Source organism: Ovis aries, chromosome 1 (assembly GCF_016772045.2).
Source record: "Ovis aries strain OAR_USU_Benz2616 breed Rambouillet chromosome 1, ARS-UI_Ramb_v3.0, whole genome shotgun sequence".
NCBI classification, from domain to species: Eukaryota; Metazoa; Chordata; class Mammalia; order Artiodactyla; family Bovidae; genus Ovis; species Ovis aries.
In genome coordinates this window covers 198,116,562-198,139,302 of record NC_056054.1, presented here as the reverse complement: position 1 = coordinate 198,139,302, position 22,741 = coordinate 198,116,562, and the positions used below count along the sequence as shown (strand labels likewise).

At 37.5% G+C, this 22,741-nt stretch overlaps 1 protein-coding gene across 1 annotated transcript in view; it reads right to left on the bottom strand.

Moving 5' to 3' along the window:
• Nucleotides 1-22,741, bottom strand: part of P3H2 (prolyl 3-hydroxylase 2) — a 177,331-nt gene that overhangs the window by 40,051 nt on the left and 114,539 nt on the right. Inside the window, exons 2-3 of the mRNA XM_015092503.3 lie at nt 9,442-9,594; nt 7,073-7,262 (exon numbers count right to left, since the gene is read on the bottom strand). Coding sequence (XP_014947989.1) covers nt 7,073-7,262; nt 9,442-9,594 — 343 coding nt within the window. The remainder of the gene's footprint in view (nt 1-7,072; nt 7,263-9,441; nt 9,595-22,741) is intronic.

Here is a 22,741-nt window from a genome sequence, read left to right as displayed (position 1 = left end):
TGGTGTTGGAGAAGATTCTTGAGAGTTCCATGGACTGCAAGGAGATCCAACCAGTCTATCCTAAAGGAAATCAGTCCTGAATATTCACTGGAAGGACTGATACTGAAGCTGAAACTCCAAAACTTTGGCCACCTGATGCGAAGAACTGACTCATTTGAAAAGATCCTGATGCTGGGAAAGATTGAAGGTGGGAGGAGAAGGGGACGACAGAGGATGAGATGGTTGGATGGCATCACCAACTCGATGGACATGAGTTTGAGAAAGCTCCAGGAGTTGCTGATGGACAGGGAAGTCTGGCATGCTGCAGTCCATAGGGTCATAAAGATTCAATCATGACTGAGCAAGCAAACTAAACTGAATAAAGGAAAAGCCTGCCCATTCTCAAATAAAAGAAATTAAGTTAAAAGAATATTCAACACTTGAAATATTAAGCACACATAAACTGACACTCAAGTGAGCAGTACTTTCAAAAATGAAGGTAAATGGCTCTGGCAGAGAGCAGGAAAATAAAACATTTTGAGGAAAATTTCCCAACAATTCTGCATTGATTTTAAATAAATTGAGTTGATTTTGGGTAACAGAATGTGTACGTAAGAAGTCACTTTGCAAATGATATATTTACAACTAGATGAATATATAAAGATGTGATATATATATCACATGTATGTCATATATATATATATATATATATATCTCCTGTGCAATATTACTCAGCCCTTAATAATAGAAAGAATGAAATTTTGCTAATAGCAACACCTGGATGGACCTAGAAAGTATTATTCTCCTAAGTTAGACACAGAAAGACCAATATTGTATGGTTTCACTTATATGTGCAATCCAGAAAGAAAATAAATATACAAATATAACAAAATAGAAACAGAGTTATAGAAAACAAAGAGGCCAGTGGGTCAGGGGTGGAAGGCAGATGGGTGAGGGAGGTTAAGATATACAAACTTACAGTTGCAAAATAAATGAGTCATGGGTCTGAAATGTACAGTATGGGGAATATGGCCAACAAATATGTAATATCTTTGTAGGCCCCTTCATGTATCACAACTTTGTCATGGCCAAGGGACTTGTGTAACTCAATGAAGCTATGAGCCATGTCGTGCAGGACAACCCAAGACAGATGACTCATAGTGAAGAGTTTTGACAAAATATGGTCCACTGGAAAAGGAAACAGCAACCCATTCCAGTATTTTTGCCTGAAGAACCCCATGGACAGTATGAAAAGGCAAAAAGATATGACAGAGATTAAGAAGAAGTGGCAAGAATACACAGAAGAACTATATAAGAAAGGTCTTAATGACCTGGATAACCAGGATGGTGTGGTCACTCACCTAGAGCCAGACATCCTGGAATGTGAAGCCAAATGGACCTTAGAAAGCATTACTACAAACAAAGCTAGTGGAGGTGATGGAATTCCAGCTGAGCTATTTCAAATCCTAAAAGATGATGCTGTTAAAGTGATGCCTAAAATATGTCAGCAAATTTGGACAACTCAGCACTGGGCACAAGACTGAAAAGGGTCAGTTTTCATTCCAATCCCAAAGAAAAGCAATGCCAAAGAATGTTGAAACTTCCATACAGTTGTGCTTATTTCATGTGCTAGCAAGTTCATGCTCAAAATCCTTCAAGCTAGCCTTCAGCAATATGTGAACCAAGAACTTCCAGATGTGCAAGCTGAATTTTGAAGAAGCAAAGGAACCAAAGATCAAATTGCCAACATTCATTGGATCACATAAAATGGAATTTCCAAAAAAATATCTACTTCTGTGTCATGACTATGCTAAAGTCTTTGACTGTGTGGATCACAACAAATTGTGGAAAATTCTTAAAGAGGTGGCAGCACCAGACCATCTTAGCTGCCTCCTAAGAAAACTGTATGCAGGTCAAGAAGCAACGCTAGAATTGGACACAGAACAATGGACTGGTTCAGACTTGGGAAGGGAGTATAACAAGGCTATATACTCTCACTCTATTTATTCAACTTCTGTGTAGAATGTATCATGTGAAATGCCAGGCTGGAATCAAGATTGCCCAGGGGAGAAACAGCAACAATCTCAGATATGCAGAAAATAACAGCAAAAGTTAAGAGGAACTAAAGAGCTTCTTGATGAAGGTGAAAGAAGAAAGTGGAAAAGCTGATTTGAAACCCAACATTAAAAAACCTAAAATCATGGCATCCAGTCCCATCGTTGTTATTGTTGTTCAGTCACTAAGTCATGTCCGACTCTTTGCAACCCCATGGACCATAGCACATCAGGCTTTCCTGTCCTCCACCATCTCCCAGAGTTTGTTCAAACTCATGTCCATTGAGTCAGTGATTCTATCTAAACATCTCATCCTCTGCCATCCCCTTCTCCTCCTGCCTTCAATCTTTCCCAGCATCAGAGTCTTTTCCAATGAGTCAGCTCTTCACTTTAGGTGGCCAAAGTACTGGAGTTTCAGCTTCAACATCAGTCTTTTCAATGAATATTCAGGGTTGATTTATTTTAAGATTTACTGGTTTGATTCCTCTTATAGTAAAAGGGACTCTCAAAGGTCTTCTCCAGCATCACAATTCAAAAGCATTAGTTATTCAGAGCTCAGCCTTCTTTATGGTCCAACTCTCACATCTGTACATAACTATTGGAAAAGCCATAGGTTTGACTAGAGGGGCCTTTGCTGGCAAAGTGATGTCACTGCTTTTTAATAGGCTATCTAGGTTTGTCCTTCCAAAGAACAAGTGTGTTTTAATTCCATGACCACAGTCAATGTCAGCAGTGATTTTGGAGCCTGAGGGGGGATGAAAAAAATGTCACGGCTTCCACTTTTTCCCCTTCTATTTGCCATTAAGTGCTGGGAACAGATACCATGATCTTAGTTTTTTGATGTTGAATTTTAAGCCAGATTTTTCACTCTCCTCTTTCATCCTCATCAAAAGGCTCTTTACGCAGGATGCAGCATGCTTGGGGCTGGTGCATGGGGATGACCCAGAAAGATGTTATGGGGAGGGGAGGTGGGAGGGGGGTTCATGTTTGGGAATGCATGTAAGAATTAAAGATTTTAAAATTTAAAAAATAAAAACTAAAAAAAAAAAAAAAAAGGCTCTTTAATTCCTCTTTACTATCTGCCATTAGAAAGGTATCATCTGCATATCTGAGGTTGTTGACATTTCTCCTAGCAATCTTGATACCAGCCTATATCAAATAGAGGTTGTATCAAATAGCCTATATGGCAAATAGAAAAGGAAAAACGTGGAAACAGTGACAGATCTTATTTTCTTGGGCTCTAAAATCATAGCAGACCATGACTGCAGCCATAAAACTAAGCAAAGGAGACATGGAGGTAAAGAACAGACTTTTGGACTCAGTGGGAGAAGGCAAGGGTGGGATGATTTGAGAGAATAGCATTGAAACATGTATATTACCGTATATAAAATAGATGACTAGTATAAATTTGATGCATGAAGCAGGACACCCAAATTCAGTGCTCTGGGAAAACCCAGAGCGATAGGGCATGGAGGGAGGTGGGAGAGGGGTTCAGTATGTGTGGGATGCATGTATACTTGTGGCAATTCATGTTGATGTATGGCAAAAACCGTCAAGATATTGTAAAGTAATTATCCTCCAATTAAAATAAATTGATTTAAAAAAACAAACACTTGCTCTTTGGAAGAAAAGCTATGACAAAACTAGACAGCTATTAAAAATCAGAGACATTACTTTGCCGACAAGTTCCATATAGTAAAAGCTACGATGTGAGTTGGTCTATAAAGAAGGCTGAACGCTGAAGAATTGATGCTTGTGAATGGTGTTGCTGGATAAAACTTTTGAGAGTCCCTTTGACTGCAAGGAAATACAACTAGTCAATCCTAAAGGAAATCAACCCTCAATATTCACTGGAAGGACTGAAAACATTGCTGAAGCTGAAGCTCCAGTACTTTGGCCACCTGATGTGAAAAGCCAAGTCATTGGAAAAGACTGACTGATGCTGGGAAAGACTGAAGGTAAAAGGAGAAGGGGGTGGCAGAGCATGAGATGGTTAGTGGTTAGACAGCATCACTGACTCAATGGACAGGAGTTTGAGCAAACTCTGGAAGATAGTGGAAGACAGAGGAGCCTGGAATGCTACAGTCCATTGGGTTGCAAAGAGTCACAATGTAGCGTCTGAACAACAATAATCTTTGTATCATGACATATTATAACTAGATTTATTATGGCTATCAGTTTGAAATGTGTAGGCATGTACATTTCTACAATGTAAAAAAATTGCCAGTCTATGTCCGACACAGGATACAGCATGCTTGGGGCTGGTGCACGGTGATGACCCAGAGAGATGTTATGGGGAGGGAGGTGGGAGGGGGGTTCATGTTTGGGAATGCATGTACACCCGTGGTGGATTCATGTCAATGTATGGCAAAACCAATACAGTATTGTAAAGTAAAATAAAGTAAAAATTAAAATTTGAAAAAAAAGGCCAAACAAATGCAAATTGATTTCCAGTTTATTTCCTAGTCTAAATTTTGATAGACATTTCCTAATTATCCCACTAAGAAACCTCAACACTTTGACTTATATTTTCACAAATACAGAGTATTATTAGCCCTTTTAATGTCTGCAATATGATTGATGGATGTATCATCTCCTCCCTTCTTTCCCTCATCCTTTTCGTCTTTTCTTCCTTCCTCCCATTCATTTAACAAATATTCACTGAACACCTGCTATTTGCCAGTCACTGTAAGTAGGCCATGGAGAAGGAAATGGCAACCCACTCTAGCATTCTTCCCCGGGAAATCTCATGGACAAAGGAGCTTGGTGGGTGACAGACCATGGGGTCACAAGAGTCAGACATGACTTAGCAACTAAACCACCACCAGCATAAGTAGGCACTGAGGATTAAGTACTTAAGAAGACTGGACAATAGCCAAGTGATAGAAAGTATTTTCAATTTCCTATGAGTGGAAATGAGTATGGCATACCCTAGGAATTAAAAGAAGTATAGCAGGAGTGGCTTAAAGAGGGAAAAAGAGAGGAAGAAAATGTATACTATCATGCAGTGATGAAAGTCTTTGTTACAGGTTTTGGATTTCAAGTGCAATGGAAGCCACTAGGGATGTCAGTATGTCTATAAGCAGAATTCCCGTTTTTTGAAACCTGTCCTGTCTGCTCTACAGAATAAAACCTGATCAGAACATGAGGACCAGGAGGGAGGCTATCACAGCAGATTACTTAAAATACACTGCTGATGTGAGCCAGAAAAGTAGCAAAAGGAGAGGAAAGAATTAGGAAATCTTAAATGCTATTAGGAAGCAACCTCCATCAAAGTTTAGTAACAAGTGGGAGGGGAATGAATAGGAATTGAAGGAAAGGTGGGAGTTAAAGATATCTAGGGCTTTGGTTTAAGCTACTAGATGAGTGATGTTTTAGATGAAGACAGAAAACACTGGAAGTTGGGGAAAGCAAATTGACTTTATTAATTTGGATTTCTATGAGTCTATGTGCAGGTGAACATTGTTTTTCATGCTTTTATAACCTGGAACATAGTATACACTCAACAAATATGCATTAAAGATTTATTATTGACTAAATAAACTTTGTCAATTTTCAGCTGTGTAGATCTTCAAAGTATGGGCTTCAGAGTGAGAAAATCCTAGGATTGATTCTCAGCTTCACCTTAATCCCATTACTTAATCTTTCTGAGGTCTAAATTCCTCATTTAAAAGGGGAGAAGAGGGTGAATAACAATACCCACAGGGAGTTGTTTAGAGGATTAAAAGAAATATAAAAGTGACATAACTATATAAAATGTATACTGCAACTGCTAAAAAATGTTGCTTATTGTTATTACTACCAACAAGCAACGATACACTGTTACTAATAATAATTCACAGACTGTTTAAATATTAGTGATATTAACTGTTTACCTATAAACATTTTGCAACTTTTCCACTTACCATTAAAAGTCAACTTGATTTATAATGTTTCGTATTTATCAACCTTTTAAATTCTATCTTTTCCTTCAAACTCATCTTTTGTCTGAGAACTAACCTTTTGTTATATTAATATCCTCTTACATTTTCTTCTAACAGTTCTATTTTTTATTATATTAGAATAATACAATTTAAACTAATACTGAACTAATATAATATAAACTAATATTGTATTAGTATAATACAATTTGTCTTTGTGTATTTTTTCATATGCAGCAGAGAACTCACTTCCCACCATAAAGTTAGGTTAGGTTAACTAGTTAACCTCCTCAGTCAATGTCACTTTGTGATATATTAAATCCCTGTATGTAATAAGTTATTCATTTAAGTAATTGAAGAAAACTATACAAAGTTATCAGAGAAGGCAATGGCACCCCACTCCAGTACTCTTGCTTGGAAAATCCCATGGACAGAGGAGCCTGGTAGGCTGCAGTCCATGGGGTTGCGAAGAGTCGGACACGACTAAGCGACTTCACTTTCACTTTTCAGTTTCATGCACTGGAGAAGGAAATGGCACCCCACTCCAGTGTTCTTGCCTGGAGACTCCCAGGGTCGGGGGAGCCTGGTGGGCTGCCGTCTATGGGGTTGCGCAGAGTCGCACACGACTGAAGCGACTTAGCAGCAGCAGCAGCATACAAAGTTATTCACTACTACATGGGTAAACATAATGAAAAGTTGCAACTTTCTCAATATTTATCAGTAAAAGACTGGTCAAATAAATTTTGCTTTCCCCATATGATACAGTAAGGTAGATCTGCATGTACTTACATGAGAAGAAATCCACAATATGTTGCTAAGCATAAAGTACAACAAAAACAAAACATATACTTAAAATCAGTATTTATAATATTGACTTATTTCAATAAAAATTAAATAATAATCATAGTAAATACATAGATATTTAAGTATGCACATGAAAAATCTTGGGAGCACCAAAATTTAAACTAGGGAAAATAATTCATGAGAGACATGATGTGATATGTACATGAGAATCTTTTTACACTGTTTAATTTTTACAATACATACTTCTACATTGTTGGAACAGTTTGGCATCTAGTGATCCTACAATCAGAAAATCAAAGAAAAAATCATCTTTACCTGCAATGGCTTCATAGAGACCAGCTTTGTACCCTAAGTATTCATATTCCTCAAATCTCTGAGGACCCTCACACAGGGCTCTGCACTCCATGTCTTCATTGAAATATTCTCTTAAAGCTTGTTCAAAGTACTTGATAGCTAGTTCAAAGTCATCGGCCTCATAATGTTTGACTCCTGCACTGTAACTCTCCTATAAAGAAACAGAAAAAATAAAAATTTGAAGACCACCCAAGAAGAACTTGAATGGCAAGATGCAGGCAGATTCTAGATCACTTAGGAAGTGGGGCAGGGGATTCTTTCACTGTGGAAGATGAAAAAGGGTCACACTGGGAGATAAAGGGTAACTGCCCTGGCTTCAGTTCAGTTCAGTTCAGTCGCTGGCTTCAACTCATTATAAATGAGAAAGGATTGACTAAGTAAGCCTACTGCTGCAGCAGCAGTCAATTTCATTTTCTTCCTGAGATCACTCAAGACTTTGATTTCTAACCTGTTTAAATATAGGTAGGGCTATGCAACCAAGGGCAGGAAGACATGTGGATGGATGAGATGCTCATTTTCAAGCCTGGTTCAATTTTTTAAAAAAGAAGAAAAAAGACTTCCATCTAAAATCTCCCTCTCTTAGCCTTTTCTTCAGTCCCTTGAAGGTCATACTTTGAGAATGGTGATTTCATTTAAAGGAATAATTGTATGCATGCATGCATGCTCCGTCTCTGCATGGCAGAAAGCAAAGAGGTACTGAGGAGCCTCTTGATGAAAGTGAAAGAGGAGAGTGAAAAAGCTGGCTTAAAACCCAACATTCAAAAAATGAAGATCATGGCATCCAGTCCCATCACTTCATGGCAAATAGATGGGGAATCAATGGAAACAGTGACAGACTTTGTTTTCTTAGGCTTCAAATATCACTGCAGATAGTGACTGCAGCCATGAAATTAAAAGATGCTTGCTCCTTGGAAGAGCAGCTATGACAAACCTAGAGAGCATTTTAAAAAGCAGAGACATTACTTTGCCGACAAAGGTTTGGATAGTCAAAGCTATGATTTTCCCAGTAATCGTGTATGGATGTAAGAAGGCTGAGCGCCGAAGAATTGATGCTTTTGAAATGTGGTATTAGAAAATAGTCTTCAGAGTCCTTTGGACTGCAAGGAGATCAACCTAGTCAATCCCCCAAAAAATCAGTCCTGAATATTCATTGGAAGGACTGATGCTGAAACTGAAGCTCCAATACTTTGGCCACCTGATGCGAAGAACTGACTCACTGGAAAAGACCTTAATGCTGTGAAAGACTGAAGGCAAGAGCAGAAAGGGGCAACAGAGGATGAGATGGTTGGATCGTATCATTGACTCGATGGACATGAGTTTGAGCAGGCTGCAGGAGTTGGTGATGGATAGGGAAGCTTGGTATGCTGCAGTCCATGTGGTCGCAAAGAGTTTGACATGACTGAGCGACTGAACTGAACTGATGCTCAGTCGCTCAGCTGTGTCAGACTCCTTGTGACCCTGTGGACTGTAGCCCTTCAAGCTTCTTTGTCTATGGAATTTTCCAGGCAAGAATACTAGAGAGGGTTGTCATTTCTTGGGGGACAAGAAATGTCCTTGGGGGATCTTCCCGACCCAGGAATTGAACCCATGTCTCCTGCATCTCCTGCATTGACAAGCAGATTCTCTGCCACTGAGCCTCCTGGGAAGGAATAATTATGTAGCTTTGTTGTTGTTTTTCAGTCGCAAAGTTGTGTGTGACCCTTTGCAACCCCTGGACTGCAACACACCAGACTTCCCTGTTCTTCATTATCTCCCAGAGTTTGCTCAAACGCATGTCCAGAGTCAGTGATGCCATGCAATTATCTCATCCTCTGTCATCCCCTTCTCTTCCTGCCCTCAATCTTTCCCAGCATCAGGATCTTTCCCAATGAGTTGGCTCTTTGCATCAGGTGACAAAAGTATTGGAGCTTCAGCTTCAGCTTTATGTAGCTTTAAAAAAATCAAAATTTGAAATGTATGGGTACCCTGTAAAAACCACTGAATTGGTTGCTGGGAAATCATGGGGTGCCTTTGAGCAATTCACATGGGTTTCAACTCCAGTGGGTAAAATAAAGTGCTGTGGGTGGGAGGCATGGGGGCACAGGGGAAGGCTGAGGCTCAGAAAGGGCTACAAATATTTACATCATGTCTTACTTTTCACATCATACTGCTTTTCTAAGTTAATTTTCATTTCTCTCTCAATATTTTTAACCCTGTACTACAATGTTTCATATAGATACTCTTAAATTATAAACATGGTACTGTATTGGAAATGCAGAATCAATGTGAGATATCCACTCGTAGGAATTTGCTCTGAATCCATTGAACCTTGGTAGCACTTAGCTCCTCACCAGGTGTGGTTTGGCCTCCTGGTCTACCAGCTGGAGGTCTTCAACGCCCGTCATCGTTCTGTAATTTTCGATGTTCTGCTGCATTTCCATGTGCTCGGGGTTGGCCATGAAAAATGTGTGTGCTGCCGCCACTGCCTTTTCCATCTGGTTAAGCTATAAAGAAGGGGGAAAAAAAAGACCAAATGAAGGCAAATATTTCTAAACCACATTCAGTACTAGTCCAAGGGTTCACAGACTGAAAGTGCCAGGGCTGGGTTCATTCCCTCCACCCAGCCTCCACACTAAAGGGCAGGAGGTTAATAAACAAGTGCTCCTAAAATGATATGTGGGTATGGGTATTTTGGCTATGGTGAAAATGGATAAACATGCTTTGCTCTAAGTTTGTTCTCTTCTCCCTCATTTCGAAGCCATCTGTGTTTCCTGGTAAATTGAATCAACATGCTTCTGTTTGTTTTGTGATTGATCAAAATTAAAAACTGCCAACGCTGTGCCATGTCCGATTCACATTTTCAATACTTTTGTCTTTTTTCTCTGATTTCCTTCTTGTTCCTTTTGCTTTTAATCCTGACAATAGAGGAATAAACTGTGACTTTCTGAAGTATGAGACTGGGGATATGTTCCACTATACCAAGTTTGCTATAAAGGCTTTAGAATATGAAGAACACAGATTTTAAAATAATTAATTATTCCAATCCATACGAGATGCTAAATATAGTACAGAAAATGTACTACTATATTTCTTTGATTAAGAAATTGATTCCAAACTTATAACTTGAATTCTCATTAATACAAAAAGAAAGGTTTTCAATAAAATATAAAGACACTATAAATCTCCTCTTAAACCACTTAATATGCTGTTTCCCATGTAACATGCAATGGTGTATTTTTTTTAAACGAAATGAAATTAAATTTGCTTGATTTAATACATTTTACCTTATGTTCTCTGCATGGAGAATATCTATAGACAGAGTCTGACCTCAATTCAGAAAAGTGAATAATCACACTAGCACTAGTCATTTTCAAAATGAAATACAAATTACATTAGATCTATTTTGAAGTGTCAGTTGAGTTCAGTCACTCAGTCATGCCTGACTCTGTGTGACCCCATGAATCAGAGCACACCAGGCTTCCCTGTCCATCACCAACTCCCAGATGCCACCCAAACCCATGTCCATTGAGTCGGTGATGCCATCCAACCGTCTCATCCTCTGTCGTCCCCTTCTCTGGCCTCAATCTTTCCCAGCATAGCGTCTTTTCAAGAGAGTCAGCTCTTCACATCAGGTGGCCAAAGTATTGGAGTTTCAGCTTCAACATCAGTCCTTCCAATGAACACCCAGAACTGATCTCCTTTAGGATGGACTGGTTGGATCTCCTTGCACTCCAAGGGACTCTCAAGAGTCTTCTCCAATACCACAATTCAACAGCATCAATTCTTCTGTGCTCAGCTTTCTTCACAGTCCAACTCTCACATCCATACATGACCACTGGAAAAGCCATAGCCTTGACTAGATGGACCTTTGTTGGCAAAGTAATGTCTCTGCTTTTTAATATGCTGTCTAGGTTGGTCATAACTTTCCTTCCAAAGAGTAAGTGCCTTTTAATTTCATGGCTGCTATCACCATCTGCAGGGATTTTAGAGCCGCCCAAAATAAAGTCAGCCACTGTTTCCACTATTTCCCCTTCTATTTGCAATGAAGTGATGGGACCAGATGTCATGATCTTTGTTTTCTGAATGTTGAGCTTTAAGCCAACTTGTTCACTCTCCTCTTTCACTTTCATCAAGAGGCTCTTTAGTTCTTCTTCATTTTCTGCCATAAGGGTGGTATCATCTGCATATCTGAGGTTATTGATATTTCTCCTAGCAATTTTTATTCCAGCTTGTGCTTCATCCAGCCCAGCATTTCTCATGATGTACTCTGCATATAAGTTAAATAAGCAGGGTGACAATATACAGCCTCGATGTACTCCTTTTCCTATTTGGAACCAGTCTGTTGTTCCATATCCAGTTCTAACTGTTGCTTCCTGACCTGCATATAGGCTTCTCAAGAGGCAGGTCAGGTGGTCTGTATTCCCATCTCTTTCAGAATTTTCCACAGTTTGTTGTAGTCCACACAGTCAAAGGCTTTGGCACAGTCAATAAAGCAGAAATAAGTGTTTCCTGAAACTCTCTTGATTTTTTGATGATCCAGCAGATGTTGGCAATTTGATCTCTGATTCCTCTGCCTTTTCTAAAACCAGCTTGAACATCTGGAAGTTCATGGTTCACATACTGCTGAAGCCTGGCTTGGAGAATTTGAGCATCACTTTACTAGTGTGTGAGATGAGTGCAATTGTGTGGTAGTTTGAGCATTCTTTGGCATTTCCTTTCTTTGGAATTGGAATGAAAACTGACTTTTTTCCAGTCCCATGGCTACTGCTGAGTTTTCCAAATTTGCTGACATATTGAGTGCAGCATTTTCACAGCATCATCTTTTAGGATTTGAAATAGCTCAACTGGAATTCCATCACCTCCACTAGCTTTGTTCGTAGTGATTCTTTCTTAGGCCCACTTGAGTTTACATTCCAGGATGTCTTGCTCCAGGTGAGTGATCACACCATCATGATTATCTGGGTCATGAAGATTTTTTTTGTACAGTTCTTCTGTGTATTCTTGTCACCTCTTCTTAATATCTTCTGCTTCTCTTATGTCCCTACCATTTCTGTCCTTTATTGAACCCATATTTGCATGAAATGTTCCCTTGGTATCTCTAATTTTCTTGAAGAGATCTCTAGTCTTTCCCATTCTGTTGTTTCCCTCTATTTCTTTTTATTGATCACTGAGGAAGGCTTTCTTATCTCTCCTTGCTATTCTTTGGATCTCTGCATTCAAATAGGTGTATCTTTCCTTTTCTCCTTTGCTTTTCACTTCTCTTCTTTTCTCAGCTATTTGTAAGGCCTTCTCAAACAGCCATTTTGCTTTTTTGCAATTCTTTTTCTTGGAGATGGTCTTGATTCCTGTCTCCTGTACAATGTCACGAACTTTCATCCATAGTTCATCAGGCAATTTGTCTATCAGATCTAGTCCCTTAAATCTATTTCTCACTTCCACTGTATAATCATAAGGGATTTGATTTAGGTCATAACTGAATGGTCTAGTGGTTTTCTCCACTTTCTTCAATTTCAGTTTGAATTTGGCAATAAGGAGTTCATGATCTGAGCCACAGTCAGCTCCTGGTCTTGTTTTTGCTGACTGTATAGAGCATCTCCATCTTTGGCCAGAAAGAATATAATCAATCTGATTTCGGTGTTGACCATCTGGTGATGTCCATGTGTAGTCTCCTCTTGTGTTGTTTTGAGAAATGAAATTCACTGTTACTGAAGTAAATATGGAATCATGGAAGGCATAAAATATTCAACTGAGTTGGCTCTTGACAGTCTGGCCCTCAAGTATCTGTAAGAAATCCTGAGCTATTTCATGATATATAAAAAATCTTATCCATCACTATAGAAAACATAAACTGCTCTATTTTAAGATCTGACATTCTTATCTTTGTCCAATAACAGTAAAGCCTTCCCTTTTAAATTTGCATACTCTTAGCCACTGCTCTTCCCTTCATTAAATCTTTCCTGATACCAGTTTTGCCTGCTACTTTTTCTCTTGTTCTCATGTCAGGGGTTTCAGGAATTATTTTTGCTGTCAAAAATCACTAATTTAGGATATCTTGTTTCTTCATTAACCAAAATTTCCTCAATTCCTCATACACCAACACAGACAAATATAAATTATATTGACTCTACATAATGACAAATATATAGATACAAAGGAAGAGGAATAGGTTTTAAATTGGGTATATATTTACACTGATTGAACAAAGGAACCTGAAAAAAGTCATTTAAACATTTGTGTCTTGGTTCTACATCAAGAAACCCCCATAACACCATCTACTACATAGGCTTTTGGAAGAATTTATTGATACTACATAGGATTTTGGAAGGATTTATTGATAGTGCTTTAGGAATCACTAAAACCTTGAAAAAATAAATAACAGGATACAATTTATATACGATCTATTAATTTCAAGGATGTAAATATATTCTCATTAATGCTGAGTATGTATAGTCTGCAACTGCCATAAAAATATAATTTATGAGGATATAATAAGGTACCTGTGGTCGGTGAAAATGGCCTCCAGTTACGAGTCGACTATAAGTTATGAACATAACAGGTTAGCATTGACACACTCTAGTTTTAAAACCCCAGCCATTAACATTGAATGAACATAGATAAAGTTCTATATATTTTTCACCTTCCTACATTCATGTTTTGCTCAGACTGCACCCTGATCTTGAGATCTTTTGTTTTTTGTTTTTTTCTTATTGAAATCTAACATATCCTATAAAGGCAAGCTTAAATCCTGGCTTCCCTAAGAGATTTTTTCTCAACCCTAAAGCTACAGTCAAGCACTGCTTATTATCTTACCCGTATTCCTCTGCTGACACTGATCAGACTCTGCTGTACATGGCACTTAGCTGACTATACTTGTTACTCCTAGTAAAGCTCTCTGAGGATAGGGACCACAGGACTTGTTTATCTTTTTTTCCATCTACTTTATAAACAGATGATGTCTCTGATATGTCCAAGTAAAGATAAAAACAAGTTCTAAGAAGCAAATATTTACACACAAATCAAAAGGTATATTACATATGAGTATGCTTCACAAGCTATAATGGACTAAAAAGATGGAAGCTTAATAGCAAAAATCTTTGAAATTATTATTCACACTGAGAGCTTCCAATACTGATTATCACTGATGAATGTGATTCAATAGCTCTTGAAAATGATCAGCCAACACTGACAAATTGGTTCCTTCTCTTAAATTTGACCACATTAGTTTTTTTTGCTTATTTGGTGCTTTCCATATTTATAGCCCATTATTAAACACAATCCCATGTTCTCCAATATAAATATAAAGAAGATTTCATGACTTAAGTTTAATCCATAAAGCTGGCTTTTAAATTACTGTGAACCAGTTCAGAAAACTAGCATTGCCTGCCAGAGACTATAAAATAAGCCATTATTTTAATTGGAAGCCCAATATCTGTGTAGACCTTTTTAGAAATTAGATACACACACCTAACACAGTAGGAAAAGTCCAGGTTAACATGTGTATGCTACATACACAGCTGAACTGTAGATGGAGATTATTATAGGGTCTTATAAGTATTAGGTTTCAGCTAAGGAAGACTTTACCCACTATTACACTGAAATAAATAAGAAGCTAACTGCCTTTAAAGGCTTCAAATTGGATTTCCTTTAAGAACAAATTAAAATATACCCTCAGGAGAGAGTAACTCTAATGTGAGGGTAACTCCATGCATTAGAAACATGAACTGTAAAATAAAGAACAGCTGGAGAAAGGGGGATGGTTCAACAAGATGGCATGACATGTTTAAGGGAGTTTGCTGCTCTACCGTGATATGAGAAATACTGTTAAGAAATGCCTTTGAGAAGCACCGAGCCATTTCATCTCAGGCTATGCAGAGCTAAGGCAAACATTTTTTCCTGCCAGCCATGCTGCATGGAAAAAAACTAATTAAATCAACACCCTGCTGATGTTCGGAAGTTACTCTTTCCACTGGTGAGTGAATCAAACTCTTGCTGTCGTTCAGTCGCTAAGTTGTGTCTGATTCTTGTGACCTCATGGACTGTAGCACACCAGGATTCCCTGTCTTTCACTATCTCTGGAAGTTTGCTCAAACTCATGTCCATTGTGTTGGAATCAGACTCTACTGACTCAAAAATGGTTTTTCACAGCAAATAATAAAGTAGTATTTTAAAAATATACATTGACTATTTAAAAACCTTCAATAGCTATCCAATGACCACCGGGGTTATTTCAGAAACTATGCACCATGGCATTCAAGACATTGCAGGATTTGGCCCCTACTCTATAGTTCTATTCCTATTCATCACTATGCAACTTTTCCCAGGAAATTTCTAGAAAAATTCCTAGAAATTTTATAATTTCCTATCCTCTTATTCAAGAAAACACAGATAGACCCAGAACTCCAGCCATACCAAGTTCTTGATTTCACTCATTCACTTATTCAGCAAATATTTATCTTGCACCAAATCTATGCCAGGCACTGTGAAAGTCAATGAGAATAACTACACAGCCAAAATAGACAAAACCCCACTTTCCAGGTGCTTATGGTCTCATCCAAGGGGACAAGCTTTAAATAAATAAATCATTAATGAAAGTAAGTGTAGACTGCACTGAGTGCTATGGGGAAATGAATGAACAGACAGTCCAGTACAAGCTGACTGGGTTGGGATAGGACTCCTTTAGATGAATTCGCCAAGGAAGGACTCTGCAGTGGGATTTTTGAGCTGATACTTAAATGCTGAAAAGCCGGTCATGAGCAGAAGAGGCGGAAGAGTGATTCAGGCAAAAGAAAGTCAAGGGCAAGAGCCCTAAAATGGAAAAAGTCTTGACATGTTTCAAAAGCAGAGTGGAGAGTAGGGAGAGTGACTTGAGAAGTCAGAGAACAGATAGCTTGTAGGCTATGGTAAAGAGTTTGAAAATGGCATCATCAACTCAAAGGACAGGAGTTTGAGCAAACTCCTAGAGATAGTGAAGGATGGGGAGCCCGGCGTGCGGCAGTCCATGGTGGCACAAGGAGTCGGACACAAGTGAGCGACTGAGCAACAGCAAAACTAAGCGCAAGAGGAAACCACTAAGGAATTTTAAGTAATACGTAATTCATATTTTCAAATGGTAATTCAGACGTGGAGGAAGATCTTGGGTAGCAGGCAGGAGAACATTTCAGTAATGCAGAGCAGAGGTAATGTTTTTACATAGCAAAATAAAAATAGGACAGCACAGGTTTGCCACCTCCCTCCTCCCTTTCCACCCATCCCTCTTCCATTCCTTTCTCCTCCTTTCCATTTTTGGCCCATTCTTGACATAGCAATGTTTCTCAATTCAGAAAGCAGACACATAGCCCAAAATGAAACAGTTCTAAAATGTTCAAACTTATTTTACGGAAGATGCACAAATTCCTTTGCTTCTGAATTAGCATAAATATGAAGCTCAAACATTTTGAATATGAGTTTAGAACAGCTTGTAATACTTGTGTAAGAAAGGAAAGGGATTGATTCTGAAACACATTAAAACACGTTGAGAACACTGTATACTTTTGAAACAGAATATTTAAGATAGTGTTGCATCTTCTGGAGCCTTTTTATACAGTCAGGGTAAAACATCAAGCCTGAAATAAGTAATTTCAATTCTTGTATTCAAGCAACATTTTCAATAAAGAAGGGAATTCTTTCTCTATTTTTACCACCCTCACTTTGGGAATTCATCCGATACCATGCATTACAGTTTGACACAATGCTATTAAAATATATTTTTATCTTGGCTCTTTGCTTAAGATTTCACAGTAGTAACTTAAGAGAATTTTACCAAACATGTAAATAGACAGTGAAGACGTCCCATTTCTAAGCCATAGTGGAATTTTTAAGCTTTGATTAGCAGTATAACCACACTAGCTGAAGGGAAGGGGAGTCACCAGATTATAGCATATCATGAAAACACTAAAAATTTATGGGCTAAAAACTTCCATCTTTCTTCTATGAAGCAGGAATTTTTTTTTTTAATAATAGTGATACTCAGTCTTTTCATAGATGTTTCAGCTCTTGTTAATGTCTCCAAATTTACCTCAAATTTTTGCTAACCCAAAGTTAATTTTCCTTCAAAAAACCACATCAGTAAATAAGTAAATTTTACATAATTGAATAACATATTAAAAGAAGACCGTTAAAGACCCACCAAATTTTCAAAAAAAAAATGGAAAGCAGTTTGTTCAAACCACTGAATTAAACTAAATCCTACAAATTACAGTGTTCCAAATGTAAAGACCAGGCTTTTCAGTGAAAATTCAAACTTAGGAAATTCCCCAACATTTCCATATAATGGAGTCAGATTTTCAGAGAGTCCAAAAATAGCCATATGAAGAATAACTTTACATTCTTACTCCACAACTTCTAGCGGGGTTACCGTCCTTTATGTTGCTAATTTAACTTGTAAAAAAGCCCCATACATTGAGCTATTTTCATAATTCAGCTATACCAGATAATTGTTTGATTTCCTAATTCATAGAATTAATTTTAGCAGACACTGAGAACTACGTGATAGTCTGTGTTGTCCTTGTTGTCTTGACTACTAGGAAGCTCAGAACTAAATTTTAATCTCATTTGCAGTAACTGTATTATGCGGTGTTCTAGTATATCAAACTGAAGCTAATATATTTTCATTCTTTTCTTTGAGTTTGTTTTTTTTTTTCCCATTTCAAAAATCTCCTTATAGAAATAATTGATTTAGCATGGTAACTTCAGTTCTTTTGGACACAGAAAAGGTATAATTTACTCAAAAGATAATGCCCCACAGTAAAGGAAATTTCTAGTAATTAAATTCTTTCCTACTTGTCAAGGTAGAACACATAGAATTTTTTAGCTTTAAAGAACATATATTAATTCACAAATTAGGTGTTCATGTTAATATAGAAAGGGAACTTATCTTTGCATTTTTGGAATATTAGTCTAAAGTGTAGTCATGGTTATGAGTAAATATTTGTAGCTTTCAAAATGCTGTTTGGGAAGGATTAGATGAGAAATGACACATTTAAAGAGTAACATTTTCTCTTGAGGAGTAAGTTGGAAAGGAAACATACGTGTTTTAAAGCACTTTCTTTTGCCAAACAGCTTATTTATTGTCCTGAGCCTGATTAATAGACTTCTGTTTTTTTCTAAACACTCTGGTGCAGTTTTAATCTTATGTTTACAACTTAATGTTAAACATATATAGTAACTCGCCACCATCAAATGAGCTCTGTGGAACAACAAATCTATCAGTTAAGCATGCTAGAAGATTTCTTATCTAAATAAAAACCATCTTTTAGGGTAAGGAAAACACTAAAGTAAAGAAGCAAAACTTTTAAACATGTTATTTCATATTGAGACTATTTAAAACAAACAGTCCTTGACTTTTTGAGGAACACACACACACACACACACACACACACACACACACAGGGAACTCAAAGTATTAGCCAAAAAATGTGTGTGTGCTTAATTTGGACCAAATCTCTCAAGCTGTCTGTGTATTGTCTAAGTTCCTAACAAGACAGCAGCCAAGACTTGGATGGCTGCTGGGTGAGGAGAGAGGACTGTCTAAGTGATGCAATGTGGACAAGTCCTATTTACCACGTATCAGATGAAATTGATGTGTGGTTTATTGGTATGCCACTGTTATTTTTGGTTTTAAACATTAGGACAGGGTAAGACTGCACTACTGAGAAAGCATCTCAGCCTCTGTGGTATTGTCCAGAAGTCTCCCTTGAGGTGTCAGAGAATGACTAATGGTTACCGAAAAGTAAGTTTGGGCCAAGACCTTTCCGACATTTGCTTCCTGCTACTGTTTTTGGAGACATAGCTTTAATCCTCTTTGAACATGTCTTTGGAAGGTGGCGGTCACTCATTTTCCACTCCAGTTTTGCCAATGTCACATGTCTATTGTAGTAGTCATTGCTAACATGTAAAGAATCTTATTCATGTCTGATTTTGAAAAAGAAAGAAATAAATAAAAATCTAATATTTCTCTGTGTCAGCTCAGAACTGCACTCTCCTTTGTGACTCCCATATATATGAGCACCATTTTGTTCATGAGCTTGTTAACAAGAATTTACCCTTGTATACTACTGTATAGTTTGCAACACACTTTACAATACTACTGATAAAAATTAAAATAATAAAATGATCATTTATCAAGTGTATATTCAATTCTTCTTGTGAAATTCTTTTTTTTTAAATTTTATTTTTACTTGAATGAAAAATGTTGAAGATGAACCCCTACCTCACCTTAGGTCCAGTACAAAAGTAGTTGGCTATTATTTACAAGAACACATTATAATATAAACAATGAGCTATAGCTTCATGGGGAAATAGTGCTGGCATAGACTGAGTGGCTCTTAATGAACTCGATGGTATAAAAACAAAGTTTGTTGTTCTAACTGTTCACGCATGCTTAACTTCTGCCTGGTTTTCATTATGATAAATGGAGATGAATGCTGGCTATCCCTAGTGACCCATTAAAAAAGTTCTAGCTAGCCATCACTTTGCTCAAGCCAACAGCCTAACTGCTTACAACCAGAGTTATGTCTCTGTAGCCATCAGCAGCCAGATCACATTTTTTTTTCACTCTGAACTGTACAAAGGTGCAATCTTTTTAATTTATCTGTCAAATGACAGACAAATGATTGCAAATGCAGATAAACTAGATTTGGGCTTTCTGCTTCAACGATATCCTTTAAAAATCAGCAGTGAAATAGCTTCATATAGATCTGACACTGATTTTTTATTTCTTGAGAATAGAAAAGCTTTTCCAAACTTTTCTGTATGGTAGTCACATGGTTTTGTGAAATAAAAAAGTGACAGGTATAAAATGCTTGTCATAGGTGAGAAGGAATGGGAGAACCAAGGACTGAGACTCAAAGTTTGCGTTTATGATCTGTTTCTCTCCTGAGCACTCAGGTATCCTAAGTGGACCACAGATGGAAGAGTATGTGTCAGGGAAAAGAAGCAACATAATGGGCTTTGCCTCAATAAAAATTGTAACAGTACTAGGATAGCACTAGAGATAGCTCCCAAAATTGATGACTTGGGGAGGGGCTTTAGAGTTTAGTGAGTATATAGAAAAATTCAGTCATTGCAATTTCTCTTTTTTTATTGAGATGGACCATTTTAAAAGTCTTTTGCTGAATTTGTTACAATATCGCCTCTATTTTATGTTTCAGTTTTTTGGCTGGGAGGCATGTGGATTATTAGCTCCCCCACCAGGGACTGAACCCACACCTTCTGCATTGGAAAGTGAAATCTCAATTATTGGACCACTAAGGAAGTCCCATGTTGTTACAGTTTCTAACATCTTTTCATTTTGGTCTCCCTTCCATTTTGCGTTTATGAAACAAAATTTAACTTTCTACCCAAACCAGCCCACTGTGAGAAATGTGAGAAAAGCAAACAAGCAAAGCAAACACTTTCACACGTGCACCTTTTTGGTATAAATATGCCATGTTCCTTACTCTTATAAGGGTGGAGAGACTTACTTCAAAAAGTATTTCAAAGCCTTCATTTCAGCTCATATGGAAGAAAGCACCATGGCTGCAAATCAAACGGAGAGTCACTCCAAAGACCAGTCTTGGAGGGTCCTTTCAGGTTTTTAACCCATCGGGCAGACTAATAGGGACTGTTAACATGACAGGCCACAGGGTCTTACTAAAGAGGTGGTTTTGATGATGAGTTCTTTCAACGTTTCATAAGCTCCTCTGGCATCATACCTGCACTCTGTGAAACATTCAGCCACAGCAATAACCTTGGGCTATACTGTAAATTAAATATTCCTGTATATGCACAGGTTAACTATAAACCGACATTTCCTCCATACCTCAGTCAATAGACTATACTGGAAAAAAGTTCTAGTCAATTTGAATTTCTGAGGAGGCTAAAGCTTATGGAGAATTTGCTTACTTATTAAACACATCAGGTAGCATCCATTTTCTGTTACTTTGGTGGTGGCTGCATTGGTCTTCTGAGAACTAATTTCTATTAACCATAGATAACCAGGGCTAGAAAGGCCCTTTAAATCATATAGTACCATTGCTTCATTTAATGTGTGGATAAAACTTTGGCAAAGAAAATCAGGAGCAAGACTATGGTTAGAATCTGTATCTTTTCTTAAAACATTCACAAACACATACTTGGGATTTTAATCCTGTAATTTCAAAGTAGAGGTGGGTTCATGCATATCTGGCCCATGTACAAAGTGTTTGCTGATCACCTCTTCCATAGAAAGAACTATGATAGATGCTCTCTGAGGATATAAATTGTTTATAATATTGTCCTCAATCATTTGTTAAATACAGCTCAAGAGGACAAGGAGACATACAGATTATTAATCTCAAGAATTAAGACTCTAGAATTAATTAATTAATCTCAAGAATTAAGAATTAGAGGGGAGAGTAAATTACACTCAACACTGTACTATAGAAATTGAAAGAAATTTGAAACCACAGTAACCTATAATGTACAGGAAAGAAGTCATTGAGAAAGTGTGATTGAGACTTGGTCTTGAAGAATAGAAAACATGCAGATATCTCAGATGCAGAATAGGATGAACTGAAAGAAATAGGGATGACTCAAATATTCTTATAGAATAGTAATTTGGCTGAACTGGCTCATGCAAAAGGTCTAGATTACACAGTAATGGAAAACAAGGTTGAACAAGGATGGAATTTGGCAGTCTTTGAACACTAAAGTGCTTTGATTTTTTATTCTTGGAGAAAGAGACTCAGATGTATCTATGTGTGCATGTATGTGAGTGTAGTCATAAAAACCTCCTCTGCTTCATTTCAAAAAGAATTTGGAAAATAGCAATTACAATATTTGAGGTAACTACAAAAAACTTTTTCTTAAGATTTTATATTTTGTAGCTCTTTTAAGTTCAGAGCAAGATTTAGAAGAAAAAAAAAACAACAAAAAACAGAGATTTCCAATATTCCCTATGCCACCAAACAAGCATAGCCTCTCCTATTATAAACATCCCTAACTATAGTGGTATATTTGTTACAACTGAGGAACCTATATCAACACACCATAATCACCCAAAGACCACAGCAATCACTCTTGGTAGTGTACATTCTATGGATTTAGAGAAATGAGTAGTGAGAAGTATATATCATTAGGATACCATATAGAGCATTTTTATTTCCTAAAAATCCTCTGTTCTCCATCTATTCAACCCTCCACACCCTAACCCTTGGCAACTATTGATCTTTTTATTGTCACCAAAGTTTTGCCTTTCCCAGAATGTTATATAATTATAATCACAGCAGTGTGTCTTTTCAGATTGGCTTCTTTCATTTAATAATATGCATTTGAGGTTTCTCTGTCTTTTCAAGACTTCATAGCTCATTTCTCTTTAGCATTTTTGGCATTAGTATCTGGATATACCACAGTTCCTTTAGTTATTAACTTACTAATGTATGTCACAGCTTCTTCTAAGTTTTGCAAATTACCAGTAAAGCTGCTACAAACATCTGGGTGCAGGTTATTGTGCAAAAACTAATTTTCAACTCCTTTGGAGAAATCCCAAGGAATGAGATTGCTGGATGGTGTAGTAAGAGCAGTTTAGGTTTGTAAGAAACCACCAAGCCATATTCTGTCATGGCCTCACTATTTTGTATTCCCATCAGCAATGAA